This window comes from Scyliorhinus canicula, chromosome 16 (genome assembly GCF_902713615.1).
Source record: "Scyliorhinus canicula chromosome 16, sScyCan1.1, whole genome shotgun sequence".
Classification (NCBI taxonomy): Eukaryota; Metazoa; Chordata; class Chondrichthyes; order Carcharhiniformes; family Scyliorhinidae; genus Scyliorhinus; species Scyliorhinus canicula.
In genome coordinates this window covers 126,576,737-126,588,807 of record NC_052161.1, presented here as the reverse complement: position 1 = coordinate 126,588,807, position 12,071 = coordinate 126,576,737, and the positions used below count along the sequence as shown (strand labels likewise).

At 50.6% G+C, this 12,071-nt stretch overlaps 1 protein-coding gene across 1 annotated transcript; it reads right to left on the bottom strand.

Moving 5' to 3' along the window:
• Window positions 1–541: 541 nt before the first annotated feature.
• Window positions 542–2,655, bottom strand: LOC119979304 (transcription factor HES-3-like). Its single transcript, XM_038821379.1, has 4 exons — window positions 2,584–2,655; window positions 2,375–2,470; window positions 2,106–2,187; window positions 542–1,058 (listed from the first exon to the last, which is right to left on the bottom strand). The coding sequence occupies exons 1-4, from the start codon at window positions 2,653–2,655 to the stop codon at window positions 592–594; spliced, it is 717 nt and encodes a 238-aa protein (XP_038677307.1). The 3' UTR covers window positions 542–591.
• Window positions 2,656–12,071: the final 9,416 nt, after the last annotated feature.

The window sequence follows — 12,071 nt, the reverse complement described above, 5'->3', positions numbered from 1 at the left end:
AGTGCTTCCTAACATCTTCTGAATGGTCTGGCCCTATTTTGTTAGACTATGCCCCTTAGATCTAGAATCTCCAATTCGTGGAACACTGATCTACCCTGGCCTTTCCTGTGAATGTCTTGAAAACTTCGATCAGATCAACCCTTACACTTCACGTGAATTCCTCGAGGATTTCTTAATGACTATCCTGTCTTGACGATCCTTAAGTTTTGAATGGTCATCATTTTAAAGATCTGTCTTGGGTCACCTCCCATCCTTCTGTGTAACCGGATAAAGAATCGTGCTGGTAGTGAGCCTGAATAAAAGACGTGCTCAGCGAACTGACTCCAGAACTAGGACATAACCCATTGAAAAGAGTGATTCAAATCGGCGGGATCCCCCCCCCCCCCCCCCCCCTCTGCTCACCGATGGGGAATAAACACTTTGAGACAATCTGAACAACAGCAAGTTTATTGTGTACCAATATAGAAATAAAATTTCAAACTCATTTTTTTTTACAACACATTTACAGAACATCTTAAATACGCAAAACTACATGGGGCGATAGAAAAGGCAGTGCACTTTCATACAGGCTCTGTACAGAGGATCAGGGAGCTACCAAGGTCGCCACAGACATTCTGAGGCAGGGTCGAGTGTATTCTTGGCGGGGCATTTACTCTGGGCAATGATGCAAGGTGGACACTGGTCCTGTGCTGAAACCGTGTCCGCCTTCTGGCCATTCGGTCTGTTTTCAGCCACTGGCGTCCCCGGGCTGCTGTTTCCAGCTGGTGAGAGAGGGGGGTTGTTGACGGGGCTGTCCACACGGGGGGCGGAGGCAGGCTGGAAACCAGCGAGCCGAGCCCGGGGCGAAGGGACGGCTTCCAAGCGGCCGCCGCTGTCCGCGGTGCTGAACCTGCAGCCGGAGAAGACGGGGAAAGCGTTGACTAAGTGGTTGAGCATTCCCAGGCGCAAGTGCTCGTCTGTGCCTTTGCTTCGGAGCAGGTACTGGCTGACCCCGTTCAAACAGCTCCGGAATCCAGCCTGGTATTCAGCCACCCCTTCCTGTGTGAGCATCAGAACTCCTAAAAATAACCAAAAACAGTCAATGTCACCAATCTCCCCATCACTTATTTCGTTCTTTCAACATCAGTTCATTGTCTCATCGCTGATACTTTTCAAATTTTACACCTAAGTTCTCAATTTCCTATAAAAACCCTCTGTGCTCTGAGTCCCTACTCTTCACCCTCTCCACATACCCAACTATTGGGATTGTCCATTTTAGAATATTAAGTTTCAAACTTTATTTTCAGCATTTACTGTTCAAACGTCATAGAATTCACAGCAGAGAGAAAGACCATTCAGCCCATCGATCCTCCTGCGCCCGGCTCATTCATCTCCATAACCTTCTACTCTTGTTCCTCTCTCTCTCCCTCGACTACTTATTTAGCTTCACTTTAAACCTCTTTCATTGTTTTAAATGCAGCAATGAATTTTAGTCATTATTTCCCCACATCTTTCCCCCAGAGGAACTCCCCGCCCCCAGCTGCGAGAAGTCTATTTTTGCATTTTGCCTCGAACTCGCACTTTTGCGCTCTTACTCACGCATTGGGATTTGATCGTTAAACAAGGGTAATCTCGCCACTCGAAAGCTGAATTTAACTGATTTGGAGTCACAAGAGGCAGACTTCACCAGGCAAGTGTCAATTGTCAGTCAGCTCCTTCATTAACATGAACCGCGTCCCCATCTTATAACATAACTTCATCTATTGAAAGGTAGAGGAGGTCTGGAACACACTCACTCTCATCTCATCCCTTCGGACAAAACGACGGTGAGGCTGGGATTTGTTAGTTGGGGCATGGAGGGGTGTGGAGCGAAGGTGGAATATTGAGGTAGAGATCAGGCAGGATTGAATGAAAGGTTCGAGACGTTTGTAATAAGTTTGTTATCAGTAACAATAAGAGCACCGACATAAAAGATTTGGAAAATGGGGCGAAAGAAAGCCTCGGGAAAGATGTAACCTTGGGAGAAAATGAAACTTACAAAGAAATGTTACCCCCACCCTTTCCTACACACACCAATTGAAGATGTTTTCAGTGTCTAGTCAAGTGGACGGGTCCACGATGCTCACCTTTGCGAGACCCTTGCAAGTCCCTCAGGTGTTTCACTGTTAACTCCAGAATGTCCGCCTTTTCCAATTTGCGTTTCCTGATCTGTGTCGGGAAAGAAACACATCTAACTTGAGACAAGGAGAAAAATGACAAAGCGACATTCCCGATCCCCATCATCACGACATGACTCCCAAGGCCGGGGTGGTGGAGGTGGTGGTGGTGGGGGGGTCACACACACACATGCACACTGGTCTGGGGGGGGGGGGGGGGGTCTAACGCAATATCTCACATTGTTGGAATAATGTTCCTCCAGCAGAGTTTTCAGCTGCTCCAGGCATTCATTGATCCGAGCTCTTCTTTTTTTCTCCATCAAAGGCTTCGAAATCTGGAGACAGAAAACAAACAAGCCCATGAGCTCCTTCCTACTTGCTACGGTTGGAAAGGGCCAGGTTAAGGAAACACAGACGGGAGTCCCATTGCTGTAAATTTCACACCCACCTTCCTGTAACTGCACGCTTGTGGAGTGAGGGGCGACTGAAATCGATCCACCGGTCTGGTGGTGTTTTTCATTTCCCCGATCTTGTTTGGGGGGGGGGGGGGGGGTATTCTGTTTTGATTTTTGGGAGAGCAGCGTGTACCTCTTGCCCGTGAGGATTGGGTGAATGGGGGAGTGCTCTCCTGTACCGAGGACCTCTCGCTTTATAGAGCCATCGCCACTTTGCATCTGAATAGGCCGGCTTACCGCCCGCAGGAGCAGCCACTTTGCTCCTGTTGCAAGAGCCCATTGTAAAAGGGGTGAGAAGGGTTCTTTTCTTATTATTCCTCTCCACTGAATTTGAAAGAGGGGAGGTGATCTTCCACAGTCCCCCTGTTCAAGTCAGTGCTTCAATGTTACTTTTGGAACGAATCAAAGGAGTGGGTGCAGCAAAATTGGAAAATAATATCAGATATGAACAAAAACACAGATGGAAAGAAAGGAAATACAAATGGTAAATAACAAACAATCCTGAAAGAGAGAATGGCTTAATTGAAACAGGCTGCGTCGCCCTTAATCATTTGATATTAATTTTAGTATATTTATTAATAAGAGTTCATTGTCCATTGCTAGATATTTTATAACTTAACTTCGTCACCCAAAATCGAAATGCGTTAGGAGAGCAGGGATCTGCATCTTGTGCGGTGATGTCTCTCACAAGGCGGAAAATTAACCGCAAAATTGCTGCTGATCAGTGTGTGTGCAACAGGGCGGTGAAGGGGCTGGCGGCCAATGTCATAGTGGGGGGTGCTATTCAAAGCTCATTTCGCGCTCCCTGGTAAATCTCAAATCCGTTTCACGCTCTGCTCTCAAAGCCAGCGCCGTGCTAATGATCTCCATGTTCCGACACAATCCCAATTTTCTGCTCGCAATCTCATTGCAGCCTCCTCCTGCTGCCCTCCCTGGCCCACCTCACCGCTTCCCAGCAACAGCCCGAATCAAACAGAAAAGATCATCTTCCATTCTTCCTTTGAGACTGTCGCGGGCGGGGGAAGGGTAGAAACATTTTGAAACAACTTTTACAACAAGCGGTGCTCCTAACTGCGACACAGAATCAGTGTTTTAAATGTATCATGCTGTGCGCTTGGAAGTGATATGAACTCACTTGTCCATTCAGCCCTTCGTGTAGATTGAATTAACATCTTGCATTTATAGAATCATAGCATTTACAGTGCAGAAGGAGGTAATTCGGCCCATCAAGTCTGCACTTGCTCTTGGAAAGAGCACCCTACCCAAGCTCAGGCCTCCACCCTATCCCCACTGAACCTTTTGGACACTAAGGGGCAATTTAGCATGGACAATCCACCTAACCTGTACATCTTTGGACTGTGGGAGGAAACTAGAGCACACCCTGTCCACTCAGACACTGGTCAAAGTGCAAACTCCACACAGTCACCCCAGGCCGGAATTGAACCCTGGAGCTGTGAGGCAGCAGTGATAACCACTGCACCACCCTGCCACTTAACCAAGCAGAGCAGTGACAGCAGCAAGTATTAATGCAAATTAAACGTTCAATTAAAGACTAACTCACACAGAAAGCTTTAGTGCGAATTATAGATGGACAATTAAATTAATTCTGAAAATCTGCTCATTGTTATCAGTACTTTGTGATGATTGCAACCTGTTGGCAATGGCCTACAGAATCATAGAATCGCTACAGTGTAGAAGGAGGCAATTTGGCCCATCGATTCTGCACTAACCCTCTGATAGATTGAGGCCCATTCCTGCACCCTATCGCCATAGATAGGGGCAATTAAGAGGCACTAAGGGGCAATTTAGCATCACCAATCCATCTAACCTGCACATCTCTGGATTGTGGGAGGAAACCCACGCAGACTCGGGGAGAACGTGCAAACTTCACACAGACAGTCACCCGAGGCTGGAATTGAACCTGGGTCCCTGACGCTGTGAGGCAGCAGTGCTAACCACTGTGCTACTGTGGCACTCTTAAATGAAAGGGATACTTTTCTCAAAGCACTGATCCCAAGCACAAAGTTTTACTAAACTATAATTAATAATTTGTGCAACTGTGAAATGAATAACGGCCCTAGTCCCAACCCCAACTGTGAACCCTTAACTCAAATGCTGAGCTGCAAGGCCGGAAGTTCTCTTCTACTCTGACTGAATGTCCCAAATTTTCCCTATTACAGTTTGATGTCTGATCCTCCACCAACTATTGGCAGTAGGAGGGGCAACAAAGAGTCCACACTGAGTTACAGAGAGAAAAAAAAAACTTATTTTGTTTAACACGTTAACTGTTGTGTACAGCTCCAGTCATTCCCTTCTGAGTCTTCTCTAGTTGGAGCCTGACTGGCCGACTCTATTTATACAAAGACACATGAACTTGTTAAGAGTCCCCCACCCCCTTATTGGGGGGAGCTCATATTCTGCAAATTCCATGAGGTAGTGGATCATCCCTATCCCTTAAAACCCGTGCGGGTTATAACATTCCCCCCCCAAAGTCCAAAGAATCCTCCAAAGAAGAAGCTTCCGAGGATGAGGAACTTTCTGAGTATGCGATCTCCTGGACCGAAGATGGTCAAGCTGCTTTTTGATAGTACGACCTTGGGTTTGCAGTTGGTAGGACACAGGCTCTGTCTGACGGAGGATAACCCCGGAAACCCACGGGGTGTTGTCGGCGAAGGTTTGAACAAACACAGAGTCACCTGGTACAAAATGTCTGGAAAGGTGGACGTCGAGAGGGACAATGCCCTTGCTGCTCCTGGATGTGTTGTACTTTCGCACCAATGTCTGGAAAGATCATGCTAAGGCAGGTACAAAGTCATTGGCCCAACAGCAATTCTGCAGAGGCTACCCCAGTGACTGTGTGTGGAGTAATTCTGCAGCTAAACAAGAAAGGGGCCTACCTGGCATCTATCGATCCAGACAATTATTTATTTTTAAAAAATAAATTTAGAGTACCCAATTAATTTTTTTCCAGTTAAGGGGCAATTTAGTGTGGCATTGCATTATTCCTGTGGATGCCCGCTAGTCTTTTACTTAACTGTTGTTTCATTTCCATCTCCATTTCACCTTGAACCTCATTAATTTCCCACATTCCTAACAGTGCCGAGGGTTTAGTGGTTTCTGGGAGAGAGTGAACATGGTTGTGGAGGAATAAAAGAAGGATGAAAAATTGACATTTGTGGGGTAGGGTGGCACGGTAGCACAGTGGTTAGCACTGTCGCCACACACCTCCAAAGTCCCAGGTTCGATTCACGGCTTGGGTCACTGCCTGTGCGGAGTCTGCACATTCTCCCCGTGTCAACGTGGGTTTCCTCCGGGTGCTCCGGTTTCCTCCAAAGATGTGCAGCTCAGGTGGATTGGCCATGATAAATTGCCCTTAGTGTCCAAAAAAGGTTAGGTGGGGTTACTGGGTTACATAGATAGGTGTGGGCTTAAACAGGGTGCTCTTTCCAAGGGCTGGTGCAGACACGATGGGCCGAATGGCCTCCTTCTGCACTGTAAATTCTATGATTCTCTGAGAGAAAAGCAAAATTCTGCAGATGCTGAGACGGGCAATGTTGACTGGGACAGACACCCTGGCGATGGACTGGAAGTTGAGTGTCGTGCTAACCTGATCATTTAAACCGCCTGGGGTCTGTTTTGGGCACCTGTTACCCACCTATCAACACCCATCACCCATTACATTTCCCCAGGGCAGCACGGTGGTGCAGTGGGTTAGCCTGCTGCCTCACGGTGCCGAGGTCCTGGGTACGATCCCGGCTCTGGGGTCACTTTGTGGAGTTTGCGCATTCTCCCTGTGTTTGCGTGAGTTTTGCCAACACAACCCAAAGATGTGCAAGGTAGGCGGATTGGCCACGGTAAATTGCCCCTTAATTGGAAAGAAATAATTGGGTATTCTAAATTTATAGATAAAAAAAAAACATTTCCCTCCATTTTGCATTTCACTCTTTCCTTTTTTCTCACTCTGACTTGTCCTCTGCTTCAATCTGGGCCTCAATCTCCCTCCCAGTTTGAATCCAGGTCGACCAACACTTTTTACTTTCCAACCAATTCAAAAGAATCCTTTTCTTGTGCGAGTGCTGTGGAAAAAAAACAGGAATAAAAGGAGCAATTTGCTTAGTTGGAGCGAATCCCCGGGGCCTCCTGTTTATCATATTAAATGTGACCCAGTCCCTGACAGCAGCCTTCAGCCAGGACGGTGCCTGCAGCGAGGAAAATCGCAGGAACGCCTCCGTCTCATTGAGTTCACAAAGCCCCAATTCGGTGCTCACAGAGAGAGACAAGTCCCAGCTCCGGGCCCACAATCAATCTGGGAGCATCCCTGAAAAATCCATCCCATACTCCAGGAAAAAAAAGCTCCTGGGATGGGAAATTGGAGCCAGTTTTTGGGAGCAGGTTGAAAGGGGGCCACGCGACCGGCCTTTGAAAGAACTCCAGACCAAAGACAATCTCGATGGACTCTCCCGGAGCTTGTTTAAGTCACTCGAGTTTGATTGGAGACATAAAAGCTGGATGGGGGAATGAATAGCAGAGAAAGGCCCAATGAGGCGCATTAACATCCCATTGAGTTCAGGCAAAAAGAGTTTAAAGGAGTTTGTGAAGAGGCAGCACTGAGTTTATGGTCACCGCCCGGGACAAACAGTTCATTGTCTTCACTCACTCACACACACAAAACAGCAGCCTCCCTTCATTCTTAAACATGAGCTGCTGGCGATTGTTGTGGGCTGATGTGGCAAACATCTGCTGGAGGAGATGAAAGGTACAAACCAACTTTGGGATGAGGAACTGGGGGGTGTGAGGGATAGTGAAGCAGAGCCTGAAGCAGAGTTGAAATGTGTATGTGATAGGGGCAATCAGCAGTGGTCCGGAAGTGGGGCAGCCCTTTCTTCATTGTCCTAGACACTCTGCCAAGAGCAATACTGCCTTCGCAGTCCTCATTGGCCTGTGGCTCATTGTCGAATGCACCCTCCCCATCTATCCCCATTGTTGGGTGTATCAATTGGTAAATACTAGGTGAAGGGACTCAGTACATCTTGAGATGCTTATCGAGGTTAGAGAATCAAGAAATACAGAATAGGCCATTCGGCACATTTAGCTAGAGCCACCCATTTAGTCCTCTCATTCCCCATAATCCTCTCTTTCTCCATAATCCTCTCTTTCCCCACAGACCTGCCCCACTCACCCCCCACAGACCTGCCCCACTCACTCCCCACCGACCTGCCCCATTCACCCCCCCACAGACCTGCCCCACTCTCCCCCCCACCGACCTGCCCCATTCACCCCCCCACAGACCTGCCCCACTCTCCCCAACCACAGACCTGCCCCACTCTCCCCCCCCACAGACCTGCCCCACTCTCCCCCCCACAGACCTGCACCACTCACCCCCCACAGACCTGCCCCCCACAGACCTGCCCCACTCACCTCCCCCCCCCACAGGCCTGTCCCACTCACCCCCCACAGACCTGCCCCACTCTCCCCCCACAGACCTGCCCCACTCACCCCCCCACAGACCTGCCCCACTCTCCCCCCACAGACCTGCCCCACTCACCCCCCCCCACAGACCTGCCCCACCCCCCCCCACAGACCTGCCCCACTCACCCCCCACAGACCTGCCCCACTCACCCCCCCCCACAGACCTGCCCCACTCTCCCCCCCCCCCCACAGACCTGCCCCACTCTCCCCCCCACACAGACCTGCCCCACTCACCCCCCACAGACCTGACCCACTCTCCCCCCACTTACCTGCCCCCTTACCCCCCCCCCCACGGACCTGCCCCACTCCCCCCCCCCCGACCTGCCCCACTCACCCCCCCCCCCACCGACCTGCCCCACTCACCCCCCACAGACCTGCCCCACTCTCCCCCCCACACAGACCTGCCCCACTCACCCCCCCCCCCCCACCGACCTGCCCCACTCACCCCCCCCCCCCCACAGACCTGCCCCACGCGTCCCCACAGACCAAACGCACCCGTCCCCAGCAGACCAGCCCCACCCGTCCCCAGCAGACCAGCCCCACCCGTTCCCAGCAGACGAGCCCCACCCGTCCCCAGCAGACCAGCCCCACCCGCCCCAGCGGACGAGCCCCACCTGTCCCCAGCAGACCAGCCCCACCCGTCCCCAGCAGACCTACATAACGTAGCTTAAGTCAACAGTGATATATTTGCGCAGGGTGATTGAATCTGAAAGTTTCCATCAATCCATCGCTGTAGTGGGATTGAACAACTTCTCCATGTCAGAAGGACGCTTTGATCAAACTGATGTGACTCCACCTTCAGTTTCAATTATTTATAAATGGAGGGGGGGGGGGGGGGGGAGGAGGGGAATGCTTTAATGATTATTAATTGTATTACAAAGGAGGACGTGAGCCCGGCCTTTGATGTGAAGCTGGTTTCTGACACTATTGAGATGCAGCACAGAGTGAGTGTAGCTGGCTCCAGTTACCTGGGATCAGGCAGGCTGCAGAATTCCTGCCCTTCCCAAACCTCACTCAGAGGATAGCAGCTGTTCCCGGCAGGGGAGCGGGGACATTCAATAGATGAGGAGAATGAATGTGGCAATTCTTTGGGATTCACCTCCTACACTGTAAATTTGAGTTAATTGCTCCTTTGACTTCTCAAAGCAGGTTAGGTTTCTGACACCCATTCAACAATTTCATGGGTATAATGGACCAAAGCGGCTGAACTGGAATCCTAATTGGTTCATCCACTCACGCAGAAGAGAAAGACTAACGTTGACTTGCAGTCATAACAGACCTCGGGCGGCATGTGGCCCAGTGGATAGCACTGGGACTGCGACGCTGAGGACTCTGGTTCGAATCCGGTCACTGTCCGTATGGAGTTTGCATATTCTCCCCAGGTCTGCGTGGGTCTCACCCCCACAACCCAAAGATGTGCAGGATAGGTGGATTGGCCACGCTAAATTATTAATTGGAAAAAAAATAATAATTGAGTACTCTAAATTTATTTAAAAAATAACATAGACCTCAAAACTAGCAGTACAACACTAACCGACTCATGCACACACCCCGCTAACACACGCAGAACCCGCCAACACACACTCACACAACCTGCAACACGCTAACATACAGACACAACCCTCCAACACAAACACACGCAACATGCTAACACACACACATAGAACCCACCAATGCGCACACACATGCACCCCGCCAACACACATATCCAGTCCCCCCTCCACACACAACACGGAAACACAAATATGTCCCTTCCACACACATGCACATTCACACTACCCACAAAAAGACATAACCCCCCCCCCCCCCCCCCACACACACAAACAGGGACACGGAGAGTCCATACAGTAATATGTGATATATATACACTTCCCGGCTGATCCCTACCGGGTTCCTCTCTGGTTGGAGCCTTACTTGCCAACCTTATATACATTGGGCAATTGAGATATCCCGCCCCTCGCGGGGGAGCTCGTACTCTACATGGAGCACGGGGTTACAAACATTCCCTCCCGTAGGTCCCATGCGGGATATTACATTCCTTCTCCCAAAGTCCACAGACCACTCGACGAGTGATGAGAGGCGGGGGACATTGGAGTCTCTCCGGATCCGTTAAGTCCTTGTGGAGATGATGTGCCGGATCAGTTGGCATAATCTGCGCTAGTGAACACAGCTGACGGCAAGAACGGCATGGCAGACGATCGTCAGGAGGCGGCTGAATGAGGGAGTTAGCGTCCGAGATCTCCCAAGTCTGCGTGTCCACCTTGGGAGTCGGAAGACCACAAGGCCAGGCATGTCAGCATCGAGAGAGACTGGAGGCATCACAGCCGGCTGGTTCGGCAATGGAGCCGGTGGATCCAGCACACGTTTCTTTTGAGGAACTTCATGAAGGAGCAACCGCTGGGAGTGAATGTGATCCAGGTGTTGCTTCAGTAGTTGTGCCCGGACCCAAACTCAATAAGATACTGGTTCTGCTCGACAGACGACAATCCCAGAGTGCCTGCAAGCACCATTGGTAACACCGCATCGTCAGGTGCAATGTGGTGAAGAGGTCAACATCAAACTGGACAATACCCTTGCAAATCTTGGCGAAAGCTCACCATTGCGCTGATGTCCGGCAGAATCAAACTCAGTCATGTATGAAGTCTATGACCACTAAAATCTCAGTGGAGGCTACTCCAGTTACTGTGTGTGGCATGGTCCCGTACGAGAACAAAAATCTTGCCAGCCTTGTGTCCATCAAGCTCCCGTTTGACCGTCTGCATGGTCCTCTCTGACAAACCATTCGATGCCGGGTGGTATGGGGTGGTGCGGATGTGGCAAATCCCTTTGTTCTTCACAAAAGTGACAAATTCTTTTTTTTTTAAATAATTTTTATTGGAATTGTTTACAGAAAATATAAAAATATAACAACAAGTATAGCAACAAGCAGTGATATGCAACTAACAGCCCCATAACACCCACAATTCCCCCCATACCGTAACATCACATGTATCACACTCCCCCCACCCCTCCCCCCAACAAGAGAACTTAACCATAAATTAAAATTAAATAAATCAAATTTAAATAAAATAAGCAAACATAATCAACGTGTCCCCCCCCAACCCCCCCCACCCCCCCCCCCCCCACCCCCACCCCCACCCCCAACCCCACCCCCCCAACCCCCCCAACCCCCCCCCCCACCCCCCTCCCCCCACCCCCCCCCCACCCCCCCCCACCCCCCCCCCCCCCCCACCTCCAACAACTCCCCCAACTCCCCCAGGCTCGCAAACCTTCCGTCGATAAACAGGTCCCTCAGCTGTCTAATGCCCGCTCTATACCATCCCCGAAATCCCCCATCCATGTTCCCCGGGACGAACCTATGGTTCCCCCTTAACGGAGCCTCCATCGAGCCCCCCACTTCTCCCCTATGTCGCCTCCACTGCCCCCAAATCTTGAGGGTAGCCGCCACCACCGGACTCGTGGTATACCTCGTGGGAGGGAGCGGCCACGGCGCCGTTACCAGGGCCCCCAGGCTTGTGCCTCCACAGGACGCTCTCTCCCAAAAGTGACAAATTCTTTACTCATAAAAGAGGTCCGGTTATCAGTTAAGAGTACCTCCGGGATTCCGTGGATGGAAAAAGTAACGCGCAATCACTCGATGGTGGCCTGGGAGGTGATTGTCGCCACCTTGTGAACCTCCAGCCACTAGTGGGCATCCACCAGGATGAGAAGCATCAAACCCAAGAAGGGACCAGCGAAAGCAGTGAGCATGGGGGCCCAAGGGCGTCATGGCCATTCCCAAGGGTGCAGCGGCGCTGCCGCAGGGAGCTTCAGATGCTCTTGACAGATGGGAACATGCTAGTCCAACGTCTCGATATTCGTGTCCAATCCCAGCCACCAGACGTAGCTTCTCACCAGCATCTTCATTTTGGACACTCCGGGATGTCCGTTGTTAAGGTCCTTCAAGATGATAGCCTGCCCCTTCGCTGGGACAGCAACTCTTGTTGCCCTTAGGAGGATGCCGACCTCCACA